Raw genomic sequence first — 20,196 nt, forward strand, 5'->3', positions numbered from 1 at the left:
GTATAACCATATCCACACATCTGTTTAGGTGTTACGGATGGGTTTATTTCACAGTTATTGAGTTGACAACATCTCGGTTTCTGTGTGCTGTTCAGTTAGCATAAGCCAAGTAAATGAAAGCCACAAGGTTTTATCAGAAGTAAAATCAGAGTTCCAGCCAGAAGGAAGGAAAAGGAAACCACAAGAAGAAGGGAAAATGTAATATTCTCGATGAGTGATCAGGAAAATATTTGAGTAACTGAATGGAAGACAATTATAATCTAATCCAGACACAGGCCTGCTTGATAAACTCAATGCTCACTTCTAATCTTTTCTCTTTTTTTTTTTGAGATTTCCCTGAACAAACCAATACATTAAGCAAATAAAATCTTAACCCAGCTTTTTAGATGAAAGGCATTTTTTTCAAGTAAAAGCACAGTCCAAGACTGAAACAGATTTCTCCCAAAATGCACAGCAGAAATGTCAGGAAACATTTTGCAATATTGACCAACAAAAGCAAAGCCAACATTTTTTAAGCATGACACCACAGCAGCATCCCTATGACGAGTGAGAAGCCCTACAGAAAGCAGAACTCCCCTCCCCTCACTGAAATCTGCAGTCAGCAGGGCTGGAGCCAGGCCCTGCAGAGACCTTCCAGTAAACAGCAGGATTATGTTCTTAAGTGAATTCAGATATATCCTCCCATTTATCACCAAGGAAAAGGCACAGGGAAGAAAACTAAAACCTCATTAGTGAAACCCAAGTTTTAACTTGAAAAATCTTTAAACTGCTTAATTGTGGCAAATCTCAGAAAGCAGACAGAGCTCCATCTTACAGCTCAGCATCCAGGTGGCGTGACTGCAGAGGCACTGTCAGTCAGCATCAATTCCCCTTTTAAAGGAATTCCAGTAATTTACATTCGCTTAGTATCTTTATCATACATGTTTCCTTGTATTTCAAGGTTGCTAATGAAGAAGAAGGAAAATACGAATTTCTTAATGGTAACAATTTCTAATAATAATTTCTTAACAGTGATTGTAAGCACAGCTGCTGCAGGGGAGCTCACCAGTCTGGCTGCACTGTTGACCATTTACTGCAAGTAAATGATAATGGGTGTTGGGTTTGTCTGAATACTCAATGTGTTTATCTCCTGACCCATTTCTACTTCGTAACAGTCAAAGAAATAAGAGCTCAGAGTGTGAGCGAGCAGACTAGCGGTAAAAAGGAAAAATACCCAAGGTCACAAGTAAATTTATCTGATAGCAGTTATTTTTAGCAAAACTTCTACGGCTGATTATCCTAAACAGAAGGTCAGATGTTTGCTGTACTAAAACAAAGCTCCTGAAATACTGAACAAAAGGAAAGTGTTCCTTCTATCAATTACATGAAAGTCTACTGCTGTCTACACACTCTGCAACTCAAAGGTTAGAGAGGAGGAGGAGGAAGGGTATCTGTGCAGTGTTGTATGGGAAAGGGGGGACTGTTCAGCACAGGTATGCCTTATAGAAGGAAGCTGCTAAAACTCCTGAGTTTGCATGTAATTTGTGATATGAGCCAGTGCAGTTTATTTCTGGGTATCTAGGAATAAAGCCAATTAACTAAGCTCTTTAGAGGGAAGGCATTTTTCTTTTTTTTTCTTCCAGTTAAATTCCTGGGCATCCTGGAATAAAGGAATAAAGACTAAAACTAGCCTCAGTGAAAATGCAGGTTTGCTGCTTTAACTGCACTTCCATGGGAGCTTTTGCCAACACAGGTGTATTGGTTGGAGATCCTGCCTGTGGATCTGCCAGTAGACATTTGTAGCATGATGTTGGCTGAGGAAGATCTTCACTGCCACTGGGGTTTATCACTGGTTACTATTCTGATGTATGTAACATGGAAGATTATGACATTGGAGAAAACTGAAGTGGCAAACGGTGGGGAGATGTGGAGTGGCAGCTTCACTGTAAGAGTTTTGCAGAGGGATGAGTGCCTGGGGGATGGAAAGACCATGCCATTGTTGCAATTGCCTGTAGTGTGCAGTTTCACCCAATTATCTTGGGAGTAACAATTAGCGTTACTTTGGGTCTACCCTATGCGGAAAGGACTGCTGACTCTGGCTTGAACAGAACAGCTGTGCACAAGGCATGCACTATACTTGCATCTGAGCCTGACAGAGTCTGCAGCAAAGGAAAATCTTAGAAATTCCTTTGCTGTTTTGTGTTTGTGAAAGAAAACATTATCTGTACGTGAGAGAAATTTCTCTCATTTTCGTTTTAGTTTAAATGGTTATTTTTTTTGTGATCCCTGGAGAAGATAGCACTGTGTGGTTCTCTGCTTGATCTGGAACTGATCAAAAGAAAAAACTGGACCATAATATTTTTAAATATTTAGATGAAGACATAATCTAAAAGAAATCCTAGGAGAATGCCAAGATCCTAGTAGCAGGTGTTAGTCTTTTAGGAATCTGTTAATTAATTTCTGTTGGAATGACTCATCCTGGATCTAAGAGCTGTGGGAAGGTCTTCTGAGGTAAATTGAAGAAGTTAGCCTGAAAAGCGATTGTTTGAGATGCCAGGTATTTCTGATTGATTAAGAAAAAGAAATAAGTTGCATTTGAGACTGTGCAGGGGCTATATTAAGATAAATGCAGTGATGATACACCCCTTTACTTTCATTTTGAGGTAAACTCACCAAGATCTTACTCTTCAAACTTGGGTTAATGTTGTCATGTTTCCCTCTCTTGTAAAACAAATGCTTTCTTTCCTTTTCCCTATTCTTTTCCCTTCGGATGGTTTACAAACATTGGTTACCTTAAGGTAAAAAGCCACACACAGAGACACATTAAGCCTCTATTGCGTTTCTTGGTGTGTTTTACTATCTAAATCCAGAGGGAATATATTAGGCACCAATCCAGAGTACATAAATGCTGCCAGCAACTTTTTGTTGTACATGTGAGGTTGCAGGTTGTGTAAAATTCCAGCCTGGTCAAAGAAATATTTCCAATATTTCTAATACTTGGTGACTTACCTATTTCCACATTTTTCACACTTAAAAATTACCAACACTTCGTATTACCAGCCAGTGTTTTTAAAGAAGTGATGTAAACCCACCTCATAAGTCAGCGATCTAGTCAAACCCCAATTATAGCTATAATTACAGCCTGCAAATGAAATTATGCTGCCTGAGTTGAAGGATAACTTTAAAACCCTTTCTTAATGAGTTGCTCATGAGTTCTCCCTTTAATCTTTTAGACGCAGCTGTACTTTGACATCTCACAGAGCAGAGTAACGATGGCAGGAACATTTCTGTCAGTTATTGGCTAGGAAGTAATCTTTCGGGTTCTGCATCATTTGACACAGCCTTTAGGGGCACAAGTCAGTACACCTTTCTGGAGGAGGACAGAAAGGCTGATCAAACTGTAGTACACTGAAAGCTGTCCTTTCTGTGTTGAAAATTACTACCAAGGAGTCAAGTCCTTTGGAAAAGCTGGGGTCTCAGACCCTTTGGGTCATGAAGAGTTTTTATAAGCTAGTTCTTATTTACTGAATAATAATTTGTTATGGTTGAAATGCAGCTGACTGTTGGTTTCAGTTATATTTTGCAGCTGAAAAAAAGAAATGCATTCTATTTGTCTGTTCTGTTGAGTACGTTTTTCTTTCTGTTAAATGAAGAACACTGAAACTAGTGTCCTGGATCAAAGATCTAGGATTTACATTATCTGATGCTTTTCAACTTGCTTTTCAACTTACTTTTCAACTTAGAGAAAGATGCTGTAAATACGTTCAGAACATGTATCTTCTCTCTAGTAACTTATCTTTGCTACCTGTTTTTTTCACTCGCATCAAAGACTCAGAACCAGAAAACTACAGAAATGTTGTTGCTGTATATGTATACCGATTTTCACCAAATGGAAAAAACGTATTTCTTGCATAAAAAGTTTCATTATAAAAATGACCTCTTTGGACTTTTAATAGCAACTACTATTCACAGCAGCTAAGCCCCAAAGCAGTTTAAATCTTCAGAGCATTTTGATAAACTTAGTCTTTAGATGATATCGCATAGATACCTTTTTACATTGTAGCTGCTAAGTAAAAGCATGGTTTTAAGACAAGGTATTAAATAGAACAGGTTACTGCTAATTAACAAGTAATGTATAATACAGATAGTTTTATACATTTAAGGAAATTCTATGCTATTATTGTATTATTTGAATTATTAAGAACACAGAGTTATCACTCTTGTTACAGGAAACCCTAATTTAACAGGAGCAGGATTTGACTTTAAATGATGTAATGTCAATGAAAAATATACTACTAATGTATTAAAATATGGGTGATTTTAATCTTCAACTATAATTATCTATATCTTCAGGATATAGAAGTAATATGCACCTACATGATTAGTGAAATCCATGAATCATAGTAATAGTTGATTCAAGGGCATTCACCTTTAAAATACATGTTTAAGAAAGAGCCTGAAGTTTGCCATTTGTAGTTGATCTGTGATGGGCAACCCAGCTATCTGCAGCCCATGAGTTGCCAGCGCTGGTGCCCCAGCCACAGCTTCCTTGGGCTTTCCACTGTGCAGATTACTTTGCAACTCTACGCAGAAACATGAACTTCTTTGCCATGGTTCACTGGCAATTTTATCATTATATTTATACAGCAAGCAGTCTGACGACTCAAACTCCTGCAGAAAGTGTCAGCGTACAAATCGCTTAAGTGTCTTTAAAGAGACAGCTTTGGTGAATTATAATGGAGATTTTTCTCTTGTACTAACTAACTGAAATAATAATAAGGTGTGAAGAAAAACTAATGCACCTGTATGGGCAAAGCATGATAAGATTTCATACAGCATGCGAGATTGAGAAGACTGCATTACCCTCATGCATGACACAAGCTTGGTTATCAAATCACCAAGATGGAATAAGCTCTGTCTCCACAGCACATTTACCATTGAACTAATTCTTCTCTGAAACTCAAGAGACTTGCAACTTTGCTCAATCCCCTATACTTGCTTGCAGTAATTTTTAACCCTATGACAAACCTCACAATTCAGAGGTTATGAGACAAGTTCAGGAGATCAGGTTAAGTAACAATCATGAAATTTAAAAGAGGTTTTTTTTTTTGCTATTCTCCTTATTAGGATTTAGACTCCACTTAAGCTTTTCTTTGCAATGAAGAAAAAAATCCTAACTTATTAAAATTCCCCCATAAGCTCTGAAATTCCAGTTAACCATCATGGAATTTTTTGAAGTGGTACTTTTATAAAAATACCAGCCATAATGAGATTTAAATGAAAATCATTAGCTTGAAATATATGTATCAATTTTGGAATTAAAGAATTGTTTAACCAATACCCATCTGCAATGATAGCACCAGCTATCGTTTATTTTACCAACTTTTTCCTACAAAAATTTGCTTAGTAAATAAGAGATTATGTAGATTTGATCTACTTTGTAAATCAGGGAGATCTTTTGTAATTATTGTTGGAATTCCTATGTGATGCAGGACATATAATCATTTACATAGGTATCTGGAAATTTGATCAGATGGCTACAGTGCAAAAGAAAGTAAAGTTCAGATTATTCAGGAATGGTAGATAACCTCTCTCATGGACAGCTCATACCAAAGTCTTTGAAGTGGAGGAGGATGTATTAGAAACTGATTTATGCAAAATGTCATTTTTCAGACAGACCCCCACATATTTGATTTCCATATGTGAGCTTGAACGTAACATTCCCATGGTAATGGATCCTGTTTTGGAATTTTCACTGTGCTTGAAAATGGTCAAAATCTGTAAGCGAGCTGTAAATGAGGCGAGATTCAACAGCAGAAATGTCAAGGAATGGATGTGTGATCAAGGCATGCAGAATACACAGGAGTAGGGGCATTGGCTTCTACTACTTCAGTAACCATGTATTGTCAATATAATCATGAACTCATCAGTTTTCTAATACTTGGAAAAACTTCCCTGCTTACTGAAAGTGGGTAAGGAGAATTAGCTCATAGAAGACTTGCAAAATATTTAGGAAACTTTCAGCTTAACTCATCTTCTCCTACAATTACAAAGATATATCCATAATGTTACTCTTCAGTTAAACCTTTCTAGTGTCACCTTAATGTCAAGGTGATAATGTCTTAAATGACATCATCTGATTGACCTTTATCTGATTTCCACTCTGAACTAAGGAAGGTACACAGAAGGTATTATAGAGGATCCTTTCTGTCCTTTGGGCAATTCTAACAATAAACAAAACGTCCTTTTTCATGCACAAGGAGAATGCCGATTCCCGTTCAGGGACTGTCAGGGGAGTTTAGATGATTATGACACAATAATCTGCAATCCCACTAATACTTTCCTTGCCAGAGGTGAGATTAAAGTTCACAATTTCTGATGCATCTTTGAACGCAAACACCTTTTGAGTCAGATATTGAATTTTTAAGTAAAGATGACGACAGAAGATAGAAGAATGACTACATTCATGAGCACAGAAAGCTAATCCAGAATGGATTAGATTATTTTTCACAAAATTGTCTTTTCCTAATTACATATACATATTGTGTATATGCTCTGTTCTTTTATACTCTGAATGGCCAAAACTGCAACAGCAGCATTCCCTGTGAAACCCTTTTCCTACAAGGCTCTTTGCATCAGATTAGTTACATGTATAAATTCTTCTGGTGAGCTATCAGAGGCATCTGCACCAAGTTTACAACATCTTGGTGAAAGAAGAGAACCGTCTAAGATGTTTCTATTGCAACTTCTCAACCCAGATCTCCAGTTTATTTTTTTGACATATTTCCTCTATTTAAAAAAATGGAAACAGGCATGAAGGGTTTTATTACTGAAAATGAATTTCTAATAACTCTCTCAAAAGAATTCTCCTATGAACTTTGATGACAGTGAGTTATTTTTGTAAAACACTGCTAGTATTGAATAACATTGAATAGCTTTTGGAGTAGTTTTTTTCAATGAAAAATGTCTCTTGAGAAGTAAAACAAGCTGTTCTTTATGCACAGATATATGTTGCATCCAAACAACATGAACCAGTTTTAAAGTTAGCACAGCAGTAATTGTCTGCCTTTCACCAAATATTTCTGCAGAGTGTAAACTGCTGGGATATTGAATTGTATGTGGCACTTCCCATCACTCACATAGATGTACAAAAGCCTGGTGAGACATTGCTGATAGAGAAGCCCTGGTGAGCCCATAACTCACAGGAGGCTGCAGCACACCTCTGGGGAGGCATCAGCTCATTTGGCTGGGTCAGGTTGGGCCAGGGCTGCCAGGGCTATAGCAGCTGGGAGCTGGGCTCATAGGGTCAGCATGCAGGCAGCCTGGCTGCACGTCTGGGCTTGGGGGATCTTGAGGAAAGGCCTGTGTTTTTGCAGCTTGGCAGTGGCAAGTCCTCTGCTGGTAATTAAAGTAGATAAATAGAAAAGGAAAAGCTGGAGCGCATCAAACTCACATAACCCATTTGAATCTCTTTTAGCTAGTTATTCCCAAATAGCTGCAGTTGAACTATGACTTACAACTGCAGCCAAAAACTTCAGGGCTTGGCAAAGCAGGGGCTCTCACAGCTTGCTGCGACAGGAGTCAGACAAGGTATTCCAGAGGATTCAGGCATTCCTCAACATCCATAATAATGAACACCTGCTCTTCAGTAGAAACAAACAAGAAATACCACTCTGTAAGAAGCCAGAGATGTTTTCTCACCTTCATCTTTGAATCTGCTTTCAAGCACACAGCTGCAAGTTAAAAATGTTTTCTCCCCGGTACTTTAGCTCTGAGGGATAGCTTTTGCAGACACCGGCCCCTGCCCCAGCACCAGTCTGACGCAGCGAGGAAGCACACACAGTGTCCTTTCTAATGGGTGAGCAGACTTTGCAGGTGCTCCAGTGCTGATGACAGGCAGCTATCTGGCTCACTGATTTACACAGATAGGTCTTTCTAGTTCTCACCCCTTCATCTGTAGCTAGAAACTTGGTGGTATGTTTTGTGGTCTAGAGCCTTTGCTAACTCTGCAAACTGAGCTATGGTTGCTGGGAGCTGGCTGGGAGGCAGTTTCAGTGTGGCTGACCCATGTGTTTCCTCTAGGCCCATGCTTCCAAAGCAAGCTATAGAATGACTCTGGGAAAGGTATTGGAAGGGAATTTTACAGAAGTTACCTCTCCCTTGGCAAATGACCCTGGTATATTTGGGCTTTGTACCGTTAGGCTGAAATACAGACTGCAACATGGCAAATACCTGAAGCATAAACAAATTGTGGCATAATATGAGTTTTCTGCTTTGAGATATCCTCATGGTATACATACAGGTGTGTAATACGGTTGCAAAGGATGGGTCTGTCATGTGTTGTGGTGTAGAAATAACTGCTGGGCAACTCTGAAATCCTCTCTCGGAACAACTTTTTATTCTTTGGAGTTATGCATGAAGTAGGCAACAGATGCTGAACAGAAGGGTTGGTAAATTAAATGCTTACTGTGTTCTTCATACAGCTAAGCACCTAATTAATTTATTCCTTTAGATATGACCTACTGATAAAGTTCAACAAGGCAAAATGATTGCGGACATATAGATACAGGGTCTTCACCACCACTTTATAATCCAACGATATGTACTGCAGTTGTGAAGTTATTGCAGCATTACTGCTACAGCTATTGCTAGGAACCATCCAAAATAATGTATGGCCCCTCCAGGGCTGAAAATTAGTGGAGATCAGAAGATCAGCCATAAATGAACCTTTGATGCAGCTTTGATGGTAGGAAGGTAGAAAGCCTGAGCTGGATTCTCAGGTGAATTCTTGGAGAACAAGACACTGCTTGTGATTGCCTTTTCTTCTGAATAAGGAATATGTTTTAGGCTCCAGCTCCATCCATAATGACGCAGTTCCAAAAGCAATACACACATTAAAAGAGAGAGAGAGAGAGAAAAGCATGGTCCTAGGCATTCTTAGCTTCATTACATTCTTGTGTTTGTTCATCTCCCTTTCAACTGTAATGGGATAAGCGAGCTGACTGAAGAAGGATAACAAGCAACACCAGAGAGAAACATATATGGACGTGTAAAAACCCCAGGTAACTTTGCATGTGTTTGTTTCCTAATGTAACTCACCATTGAAAGCAGAAACAGCAAAATACTGTGGGGAAGTCCTTACCTAGTTTAGGAACTAATCTAAATGCTGCATCCTATTTCTAACCTAGGATAAATTAAACATCTAGTGTTTGCAGAGACAAACAGTAAGTGGTCTATCAGACAATTATTAAAAGAACCACCATCAAAGTAATGAATAGCCACTGGCATTAACTGTTGTGTGAAATGAACAGAGTAGTTTTGAGTGTATTTTGGATACATGTAATCTCAAAGATAGATTTACAGTACTACAAAATTACTATGAATACTACACATTCATCAGGAAAAAAACTGCCATCTTCCTTACCTGCTATTGCTTCAAGACTAGGGATTGCAATAGTGCTGTAAGCGCTAATACATTTACAGGACCATGTGCGAACTAAGGTTTCCTCTGCATTTTCCAGGCCTGGCAATCTGTCCATGAAGAAAGAGCCCCACTGTTTAGATACAGAGTAAGGAGCTTTCAGCTGATCCCCCTGAAAGAAAAATAAAAAAAATGTAATTTAAAAAAAAATAAAATCCTTTCTCTATCCAACCACAAGCATTAGTTTAAGGAACTCCAGAATTTCTCAAATTTACTAGAAAAATGGTATTGTATCTCAGGAGCAATGTGAATTTAAGATGTTATAATTCAAACAATAACAGTCTTTTAACAATAACAATCAATTCCTCCCATAAATCCCCAAGCTCCATTTTACACAATTTATGAATTCCCTAGCACATAAGAAGCTGGCTTTAAATATTTTTCTCTTAAAATAATCTCTTTTCCCCATTTTTCTGTTTTTGATAGTGTGAACAGCCTGCTGCCTTTCTCTGCTGGAAAAGCTAGGTAGCTGCAGCACCCATCCTAGACCTCCTCCCAGGAGAAAGGAGTCTCCTGGCGCTGTATGCGGTAACTGTGAAGAACACATCATGCCACCTGTGTTGCGTTATCTGTTTCTGAGTTGAGGAATGAGTGAGAACAAAGCTGCAGGATCCATGGGGAGCCATCCAGTTGCCCAGCAAATTGTGAATAATTGATTTTTTTTCATGTATATTTTCAGACAACAACATGTAGACTCATTATGTTTCAAAGAAAGCATTAAAGCAGCATTGGGAAAGCTGATATTTTTAGCAGTTCATCTTGAAACCTGCTATATATTGCCAGAAAAAGCTCCAGGAGGCCTCTACAGAAAGATGAAAAAATGGAAAACAAAACAAAATACTATAGAAAATCTGTTCAAGTAATTTGTGTGCAAAGTAATTTTTCAGATGAACACAGCATAAAATAACAAATACCCTAGCATGTGCCTCCAGATTCATGAAAAATGGGGCTTATTCAGCCTAGAGGAGAGAAGGCTCAGGGGAGACCTTAAAGCAGCTTCCAGTACCTAAAGGGGACTCACAAGAAACCTGGAGAGGGGTTTTTGTAAGAGCCAGTAGTGACAGGACAAGGGGGAATGGCTTTAAACTGAAAGAGGGGAGATTTAGATTATATATTAGGGAGAAATTTTTCACTGTAAGGGTGGTGTTTTCACTGTGAGGGTGTGGGGCGCTGGGCACAGGTTGCTCAGAGAAGCTGTGACTGCCCCATCCCTGGCAGTGTTCAAGGCCAGGTTGGACAGAGCTTGGAGCAACCTGGTCTAGTGGAAGGTGTCCCTGCCCATGGCAGGGGGTTGGAACTGGATGAGCTTTAAGGTCCCTTCCAACCCAAGCAAGTCTGTGATACGATATGATTTAACCCTTTTCTTAATAGTTTTGAGAATCTGCTGGAATAATTTGTGTTTATGACAGAGGTCTGTGGCTTCTGACTGCACGAAAGGTGTTGATCCAGCTGAACAGATCACATCAGTAAACACAGAGCCATTCTTTTTGTGATTCTGAGTTAACAGTTTTTTCTCTGAGCATAGCTGGGGGTGAGGAGGAAGCGTTGATTTGGGCAAGTATAAATAGTGGTTTCTGTCTTCTGATATAAATAGGTTGGAAAAAAAAACCCTTTTGTTTCAAAACAAGCAGTTAACTTAAGAGCTGGGCTCTTTTGTGGTTTTAGTTGGAGTTTTTTTGCTTCACACATCTTTCCCTCCCCCTCAAATGTTATCTTTCCATGCAAATCCTAGGATGCTAAGTCAGTTATAGTAAAATGTAAGTGCTATGCTGAATTGAAATCTGTTTGCCAGCTGGATCGCACAAGCAGAAAACTTGTAAGGCTACTAGAGCTGATGAATCAAAACAACAACTCCAGTACTGGCCCACAGCATTTGCACAAAAGACAGGGCCTTGTTTACTGACAAAAGAAAAAAAATCTGAGCCTTCTGCTTTTTAAAATGTATGACTAATACAACAGGCAATTAACACTGCAATCTGAGGAAATCAATTCATTTTTTAAGAGCTGAATCTCAGAGTGGGAATTTCTCCCCTATTACCAAGGAGTGAGTTACATTTTGTATTTATAGCCCAAGTCCTTAGTAAAACCAAGCCCAGCTAGGTATGAGAGCTGTCGAGTGACCTGGTAGAGAACCCTTGCCATTTTGCTGCTGGCTTATCTCCACATGACTGGGATGGTTTGGTAGGCTAAACCTTGATCTCAAATCTGGAAAGAGCTGTCAAAACTTTGCCTACATCCTTAGGAAGTATTGGACATTGCCCTCCTTCCATTCCTAAGTGATGCCTAGAACAAGTCTGTATCTCATCTGCAGCCTATATAGCCTGCAGTGACCACGTACCATGAATCTATACATCTGTGAAATGAAGCAAAAGTCCCCTGTTAACATTGCTGGTCCTTACAAGCCCAGAAGCACACATTCAAGCTCTGGAAGGTGCATCAGACACCCCTGTAGTCCCCAGACATGGGGCTGCACTTGCAGCATGACAGTAGATCCTGGGAAGTGCTGAGCAATCCCTCTTTCTTACGCAAAATACCCAAGCATGTGGTTTGGTTTCAGGCATACTGGTGAGACAGTAGCAGGTCAGATGTTGACTGTGTCAGCTGAGGGTACAAAGCTTCAAAGACTACATCTAGACTTTAGAGAAACAAAAGGATGGTATGAGGGTTCCCCAAGTCCCAGGGCTTTCCACTAAGTTGAACCACCTGGAATCCTTACTATCACCTTTGCTTTATGAACTGCGGACAAATAAGGCCTGTTAACAGAGCAAACAGAATCTGTTAATAGGACCCTTGGGTAACACTGGTTTGTCAGCTTACAAATGACCTTTCTAAAATACAAACAGGCAGGGAGCTGAGCTCTGACGTTTTTCTACATTTGGTAGAGAGGTGAAAGAAAGAAGGATGTAAAGGAGACTGGAGTGGAAAATCAAGCTGTTGGTATTTTTTAAAGGCATTATTTAGAGAGACATGCCACCTATGCCATCATCTTTGTACCAAGTGCAGAGCACTAGGATTACTTCACTGCATTCAGTATGACAGATGGTACTGATGGCTGTATGCTTTGTGTCAAGCTAGTTAAACCATTATTGACTCTAAGTGCCAGAAAAAAAAAAAATAAAAATCAATGCTCAAAATATGGTTTCGCTGGTATAACAGCAAGTATTTGAGGTGTTTCTGCTAGCACAACTGTGCTGGTCACAACATTCAGATGTCCCTGAATAATATATCCATGCTGCGTGTGCAAATGGGCAAGCCTGCCACCAGTCTTAACTTTTGCCCAGAACCTGCCACCCACAAGTCATAGGCAAATACAAAACATTTCAGTCTGTTCCTGAAAGTACTATCAGATTTGCGTTACAGATAAATGGGAATAAAGAGACAGAGCCAAAAGGCACAGAGTAATTAGCCTTGTCTATGGTCATGGCAAGGGAGTGTCTGAAATTTTGGGGGTTTATGGGCCCTGACCCCTCCAACGAACTAATCACTAGGCAGTACCATAAAAATTAGTTTTACTTCTAACTGAAAAAATATCTGTATCTGCCAATAAATTCTTTGATTCCTGACCCATTCATTCCTATAGCCCCAGGTTTTTTTTCCTGACTAGCTCCTCTGTAACTGTTTCCCTTGAAATCCTAGGACAAATTCCAGCTTTTCTTCGAGTTTTCATTGATGGAATTGATCACACATTTAAAGAACAGAAGGCAAAAACAAAGACTGCAGCCAAGCAAACCAACCCCCAGATCTGGGGGGAATCTTGTTTCAAAACAGTGCTTGATATTTTTCCCCCCTGCATGCTGCAATACACTTATGAGTAATTACACAAATAGTTTTTAGTTTGCTATTCTCTTGCTCATTTGGTTATGATTCATCTCCTTGAAAGAACTTCAGTAGTTACCATAATTTCAGAGTTATGTGTATCTGGTCAATATCATGCAATTAATTGAAAGGAAAAGACAAAAACTGCAATGAAAATGGAAATCACTAGCCTCCTAGTTTGTGTGTGAGGAAGTTGTTTACTTCCCGTCTCTTCATTAGTGATGAAATACCAGTTAAACAACTGAAAACAGGTTTTTGTAAATTATTTCAGAAATATGCAATTGCAAATTAGCAGTAATACTTTATTTCTTTAATAATATTTTGTAAAGATTGATAGAAAGGAGGACTGCATATTGTATTAAATTTTCAGTCCCTCTCTGCACACACAGCATGGCATAGACAATCTGCAATAGTGGTGTATTTTTTTATTGCCAGCAAATGACCAGGCTGATGAACAAGACTAAATCTAATCTGTTAGTGCCCAGTTTTCCAAAAACACCTGACATTGTACAATCCTTTGAATTGGCTTTTTTCCCTTCTTAACCAAAGGGTTAATGGGAGAAGTTGATGGGGGAAATGAAAATAAAACTTTCATAGGCTTGTAAAGGGAGTCCCTTTGAACTAGTCCTGTTAAGTTAGTGGTGTCCAATCAACTGCAGAGATATGGATGTGACCTGTTCAGACTCCAGTGAGCAGTGTGGTAATGAAATAACACCACTGACCTGCCACGGCCCCTCTGGTTCAGGTTCCTTTAATCAACACAATTCATTTCTCCCTTGCTTGCTCGCTGTCAGTGGTAGCGGATGTAAATTGAACAGGGGTTGTGTGTGGCAGCTGCACTGTCCCCTCAAGATACTGCAATCTCTTATCAGGAATTCTACATCAGTAGTAAAATGTCAAGCACCTGTCTAAAAGTCTCAATTTCCTGCTTGATAACTGCAGTGATAGAAAAGATGGATCTTGTGAGCAGTCAGCCAGAGGTACTGCAACAACAGAAAATCAAATCGTCGTGAAGGGCTTAGAAACACATCACTCAATAACTCTTTCTTTGTACTTCTAGGAAAAGAAACATTTTCCGTCTGGCTGTTTAAAAATGTGTGCTTCGAAAGCATATATTGAACATGCTTAAGAAACAATGATTGAATAAAAACCCCCAAACCTTACAGAGATATAAGCTCTTATGTAACAATGCAGCAGTGTCCAGCCAGAGAATGAACAAATTTATGGAGAAGAATGAGTTACTTTTATAGCATTAATTAAATCAAATTATATTAACCTATGTAGCACTACTCCTCCTCTTCCTTTCCCACCAACCCCCATTTACTGAGAAACACGTTTTTCTCGATCAGAGACTTGACTTTGTCTTCATTTTTGTATTAACAACCCAGGAAATAACCTAAGCATTATTATATTTTCGCATTGCTGTGACTAAAGTGTCCTTGTCTGAGCTTAGTTTAGAAATCAGCATAGTAAGGAACATGTAGATGCATCTGTTAAAAAACAAGTAGAGAAATAGATGTCACATCTATATTGTTTTAGTACCACTGAAGATACCATTTTCTCTATAAAAAACAGGGGCTTTAAAAATGCTTCTTAGTTGGATTAAACCCATTTCTAGAATAAAAGCACCCCCCAAAAACCTTCCTATCAGTAAGGTAACTTTTTAATCACAAAGAGTAATTATTAATTAAAACCAAAAAGGTTAAGTGCTTTTCAAAGCAAAGTGCAAAAGGCATACGTGTATCTCTCTGCAATTAGAAGAAAGTGGCCTATTTATTTAGGAACATAAGAAAAGAAGAAACACTCCAAAGGGAGAGTAAAGCTGCACTCTATTTCCTACACAGGACACACTGGATGTACAGTGCTGCCGTGTTGGCCATCTGAATGCTGTTCTTATCTATTCTGTCCTTCGACAGTGAAGAGAATGATAAACCATAGTAACCTTCCACCTTCTGTGGGAGGATTAAAGAGCATCTGTAGTGCTAAGGCCCTGCTTCCCAGCTGTGATCAACCTGAAAATCACATTGTCTATCTGAGGTACCTATGAGTAGTCTGTATTGGACCAGACTTTGAAACAGTCCCTCTTACCTGAGCGCAGCTGCCACCAAAATAAACAGCCTACAAGGGAAGCATCAAATTACAAAATCTTTGTATATACAGAAATCACAAGAAAACTCTATCTCACAGATAGAGAAAGAAAGCTTTAAAACAACCTAATAAAAATTCCTTTGTGTTTACAGTTGGCTACAACATGCAGGGAAACACCTTGAACTCAGCAGAGTTCAGGCGCTGGATCTGTGACAAGCGCCATGAAATTTCTCCTTGTAGGACAGAGAACAGGTTCTTGTAACTGAAAAGGAGAAACTATGGGGGTTTTGGTAGGGGAAAGCACATACAGCTCTTTTCCTGAGGTTGGTGATTTAGTTCTGGGTAGAGGCCCTGTGTCACCCATGCAACGCTGAGCTGGGACAGAGTGGCATCCTCCTGGTGCTGCCAGGAGGATGTCTGTGAGGGATGCTGATTCTGCCAGCACCCTGATAAGATAAGCAGGTTCATTCTCAGCACAGGTGGCATAAGGCTTTTTTGCAACTTTCTTTATTCTGTTCCAGGAAACATCTGCAAGGAACCCTTACCTCATATTTTCCTTTCTTCTCCAAGGGCTCAGATTCACCCTCTTCAGGCACTGCAACTTTGTCCCCTAGAAGCTCCTCTAAGATGAAGACAGTTTCCCAGTTGCTATAGTGACGAGCTGGGAAAATATCTGAGTGCATGCTGTCACCAAAATAAACAACCTACAAGGGAAGCAGCAAATTAAAAGTCCGTTGTATCTGAGGAAAACACAAGCAAACTGTATTTTACAGAGAAAGAAAAACAGCTTCAAAACAACATAATAAAAATTCCTCTGTGTTTACAGTTGGTAATGACACACACAGATCTTAATGTCACAGCTTGGGGCTTTATCTTCAAATCTATAAGGAAAAGGCTGGCCCTCATGCTCTCCTCTCTCTCACCCTCCAGGGGCATTGGACAGGGATGCCCGGCTGGGACTGGCACAGGGGACACCACTGAGTTTTTTGGCTGACAAAAATAGCCTGCCAAGAAGCAGTGGAAAAAACTACCAAGAAAATACAGTCCACAAGAACAACTCTGGAAACAAGGGAAAACATAGAGCATTTGTTGGTGAATGACAACTCTTCTGTGCCCACTAGGGTTTACCCACTAGGGAAAATGTGGTCCCACATTTCAGTGGGCATTTTCACTCATCCAGACCTGTAGTTTAAATAACATGATCCCAGTTTTCACTGATGTCACCTTTTAATTTATTTATTTCCACAGGGAGATTGTTTTTTTCCTGTTTACAGTCTGATTCACCCCAAAGCTGCTGAAATGCATGACCATGCACACAGGATAAAACATCTAGGAATTTTACATATTCTAATGATAAGAAGACTAATATGCTACTTCCAGTTCTGGACTGCAGTCTGTTAAACAAGAGTTAAGTGTAACCAGAATGAAAATTGGTATTTTCAGGAAGTTTTACTCTCACTTATAATGTACCTTGGGATCCAACTTGCCAGTCATCTTCTTCAGTAGTTCATAAAGCTGGATAGCATTACCTTGGGAATACCAGCCGGGGTTGTCCAGTGATAGCAGAGCCTCCTGCTCCTCGTCATTCTCTGAAATCGCCAAACAAAACCGCTCACTCTTAGTGAAAGCAGTCCATACTTCTGTGTTAGTGACACATGTGAGAAGCTGCTGCACACAGCTTGGAGATCACAGTCTACTTTGACATTATATTAGCTCCACTGTACGGCTCTTGACTGATGGTTCAGTCAACGTGTTAGGTAGCTGGCAGTAGGCAGACATTTGTGAGAAAAGAAGCAGCCAAGGCTTTTCTGCAAGGGATACAGGAAAGCTGAGGAATCAGTCATAGGCTTTGCCTCTGAAACACAGCAGCAGTAAAGGCAGGAAACCCCATGGACCAGACTGATGGAGAAGACGCTACAGACGTAATGCGAAAGCATGAGATAAGTCAGTCTGTAAGAGACAGCATGTACCTTTCCCCACACACAAATGACCTACCACTTTCAAACACTGGCATAAATGCAACAAAACAGACTGAGGTATGGGTATTTGCCAGCCTTAGATCAGCACAATCAATGAGCAATTCCAGTTATCATCCAGTTTTGAAGAAATAATAAGGGGACAATATTGCTGCTGATTGTGCCGTCCACACTGGCACATATCCGCACTGGTATCTGTGAATTGGAAAAATCAGCAGAATCCGAAAACTCCCTGGACATCCCCTAGCTGTGCAACAGACTTTTTGTCTAGCTGGTCCCAAAGCAGCTGGATCTGTCTTGGTGTCCATGTAACCTTATTGTTCATTCAGATCCATGTGCTACTGCCCAATGAACTCTTTTTAGCTTTTTGCTGAAGCCAAAATACTAGACTTAGTGAACTGATAAACTACAATTTCGTCATAAATATTAATAATAATGTCTTCTGTCTACTGAAATTGTTAAACGAAAGGGTGATTTTGTTATTCAGTCTCAACCAAATGTCCTATTTTTTATGCTAGAAACAGAGGGGTAGAAGTCAATACAGTACTTTGATCTGACTTAGGTGTAACATCAGGACTTCAGATTTTCTCCTGCTTTATAGAATTTTTCAAAGTACTTTAAATCTGTTAGGAAGAAGACTAAGACAAAACAATTTTCATTTGGTTAGAGACTGCTGAAAGCTGGAATGCAAATTCTGGAGAACAGTGAAATGAAAAGAGAGCTTTATGTTTAAAGAGCACTGAAGATGTACATGATGCAGTACATTGGTTCTTGAAAGAAGGAAGAAGTGAAATGTGGGAAATAGGTATGTGGAGAGACACAATAAATAATTCTTTAGTATTACGAATCTAAGAATTTGAATAAACACAGGATTTATTCTCACACAATACGACTCTGTTAACAGCATTTTATAAATCAGGAAAAAACCAAGGAAATTCAAAGTTGATACTAACAATTCATGTAGAACTTGTGTGGAAATGTCTTTTCCTTTGTTCTGCTTCAGAAAGTTAATGATAATAATAAGTATGATAACATCCATTAAAAAAAATCTTAAATTCAGAAATCCCAACTTCCTGACTTTTCAAATAATTTTGACCAAACAACTTTTGATGAAACAGAATTTGTCAAACTTCAGCAGATTTATTTTCCTTGTATTTTCAGACATATTTTTAAGGCTGGCTGAACAAGTAGACACAATCTTCAAGCGATATGGACGCAGAAACACATGAAAACAACTCATTTGAGCTGCTATCAAAAGTTTCTTGTGAAGGTTTGTATAGCTATCATTGTCTCTCCATTCAATCAGGAAAACACTAGAGAAAAATGGAGCTATTATGAGAGGGATTTTCAGAATCAAACCACTGCATTTACAAATAGGAGCCTTAAGTATTACAGCAACAGCAGAAGGCTCCAGCCAAGAGCAAGACCCTATTTTGCTACTTCTATGGAAAGGCATGCGGGGCCATCCTGATGGAAAAAAAATCGCTCTAATTACACGGTAGAAGATCTGTCACTCTGTGAGATCTATTACTGCCACCCTTCATCTCAACTCGATGCATCTGGAATTTAGGCTTCTAATTTACAGTTACAATCTGAACTAATTGACCAGGAACCTTCTGTAGGCAGAAGAGACCACAAACAACACTTTCTAGAGGTGCCAGCTCTCGAGAAGGAAAGGATTTAATTAAGTTAGGAAATGCTTTATAGGCAGGGAAATTTCAAAGCCTTGTTTCCTTCCCTATGCTTGGAAGCACCAAACAACACTGAGATGTCTAATTCATTATGGGAACAACTTGATTTTGGAAGGAGCTTCAGAAATCTGAGGAATCAGGAAAGGTTCTTTATAATATTTGAGTTGTAGGGTCATAGGGATAATGACTGCACTGGCAAACCTTGCCTCGAATCGTCTCATATGGCTGTGCTCACAGATCTAGGGGTGACTTGTCAGTTTTATCTCTATAACCTGAAGTTGGAGGAAATGAATGCTGTTTCAGTTGCAGTAAGTCATTAATGAGAACAGTTTCTAATCCAGTTACACTTTCTCACTGGCAAAATATAGTAAGAAAATTATTCTTCAGCACTGGCTCTTAAGGCCTCTTGTAGCAGTTCTGCCATGTAAAAATTGATATGCAACAACTTAAAAATCCATTAATGGCACCACTGGCTCTGGCTTTGTATTGTATCTATCAGATAGCAGCCATGTGACAGTGCTGAAGAAATCTGCAAATTTCCTGCAAAAATGCTGCATAAATGTGATTATGATAGTTCCTAACATAATTTAGATATTCCAAGCCTAACATTGGCTAAACTCAGACAAGAGGAAAACTGCTGCTGACCTTCCTTCACTTTGCTGTTATTGATTTGTAAAAGTTCATTCAAAGGTCAGAAATGCTATAAATACTCCTTTAGCAGGAAGCAACACATACATAGGCGGGGATGCTAATGCTTCAGGTCTTACAAGCTGGGAGGAAAAGGAGACATCCTGACAATTTCAAACAGACTGGATAACCCAAAAGAATTTCTCAGATGATTTAGATACAGCAATTTGCTTCCTTCTGAAGTCTCATATATCACTCCAACCCAAATTCCTGGCTGCAGCCTGCAAACGTGCCACAACATGAAATGTAAAGGTAACAAGCAAGTAAAATTAAAATAATTAAATCTAGAAAATCATTCTGTTAAAACACTCACCCAAACCTCAACAGCAATCCAGAGCAGTTTTCCTAAGGGGAAGTTACTGTTCCTTTTAAAAAACAAGAAAAACTTGCCTTGTGCTGGGACAGTGTTAATATTGCTGGAATGGCAGTTTGCATGTGCTGTGTCTGACAGCTTGGGAAATGTTTTCTGATTCAGAAA

The 20,196-nt window shown here is 39.2% G+C and overlaps 1 protein-coding gene and 1 long non-coding RNA gene across 3 annotated transcripts in view; one reads left to right on the plus strand and one right to left on the minus strand.

Annotated features, from left to right (window-relative positions):
* Positions 1–20,196, minus strand: part of NT5DC1 (5'-nucleotidase domain containing 1) — a 127,389-nt gene that overhangs the window by 4,083 nt on the left and 103,110 nt on the right. Inside the window, exons 9-12 of one of the 2 annotated variants that reach the window (XM_062632475.1) lie at positions 16,835–16,953; positions 15,910–16,068; positions 15,365–15,394; positions 9,404–9,572 (exon numbers count right to left, since the gene is read on the minus strand). In XM_062632475.1, coding sequence (XP_062488459.1) covers positions 9,404–9,572; positions 15,365–15,394; positions 15,910–16,068; positions 16,835–16,953 — 477 coding nt within the window. The remainder of the gene's footprint in view (positions 1–9,403; positions 9,573–15,364; positions 15,395–15,909; positions 16,069–16,834; positions 16,954–20,196) is intronic. The other variant, XM_062632476.1, reaches the window with a different exon arrangement.
* Positions 15,127–16,980, plus strand: LOC134170764 (uncharacterized). Its single transcript, XR_009967359.1, has 2 exons — positions 15,127–15,313; positions 16,613–16,980. It is a non-coding gene; the product is annotated as an uncharacterized LOC134170764 (long non-coding RNA).

Source organism: Pezoporus occidentalis, unplaced genomic scaffold (genome assembly GCF_034315485.1).
Source record: "Pezoporus occidentalis ecotype Australia unplaced genomic scaffold, CSIRO_AGI_Poc_V1 ctg39, whole genome shotgun sequence".
In the NCBI taxonomy this organism is placed as follows: domain Eukaryota; kingdom Metazoa; phylum Chordata; class Aves; order Psittaciformes; family Psittacidae; genus Pezoporus; species Pezoporus occidentalis.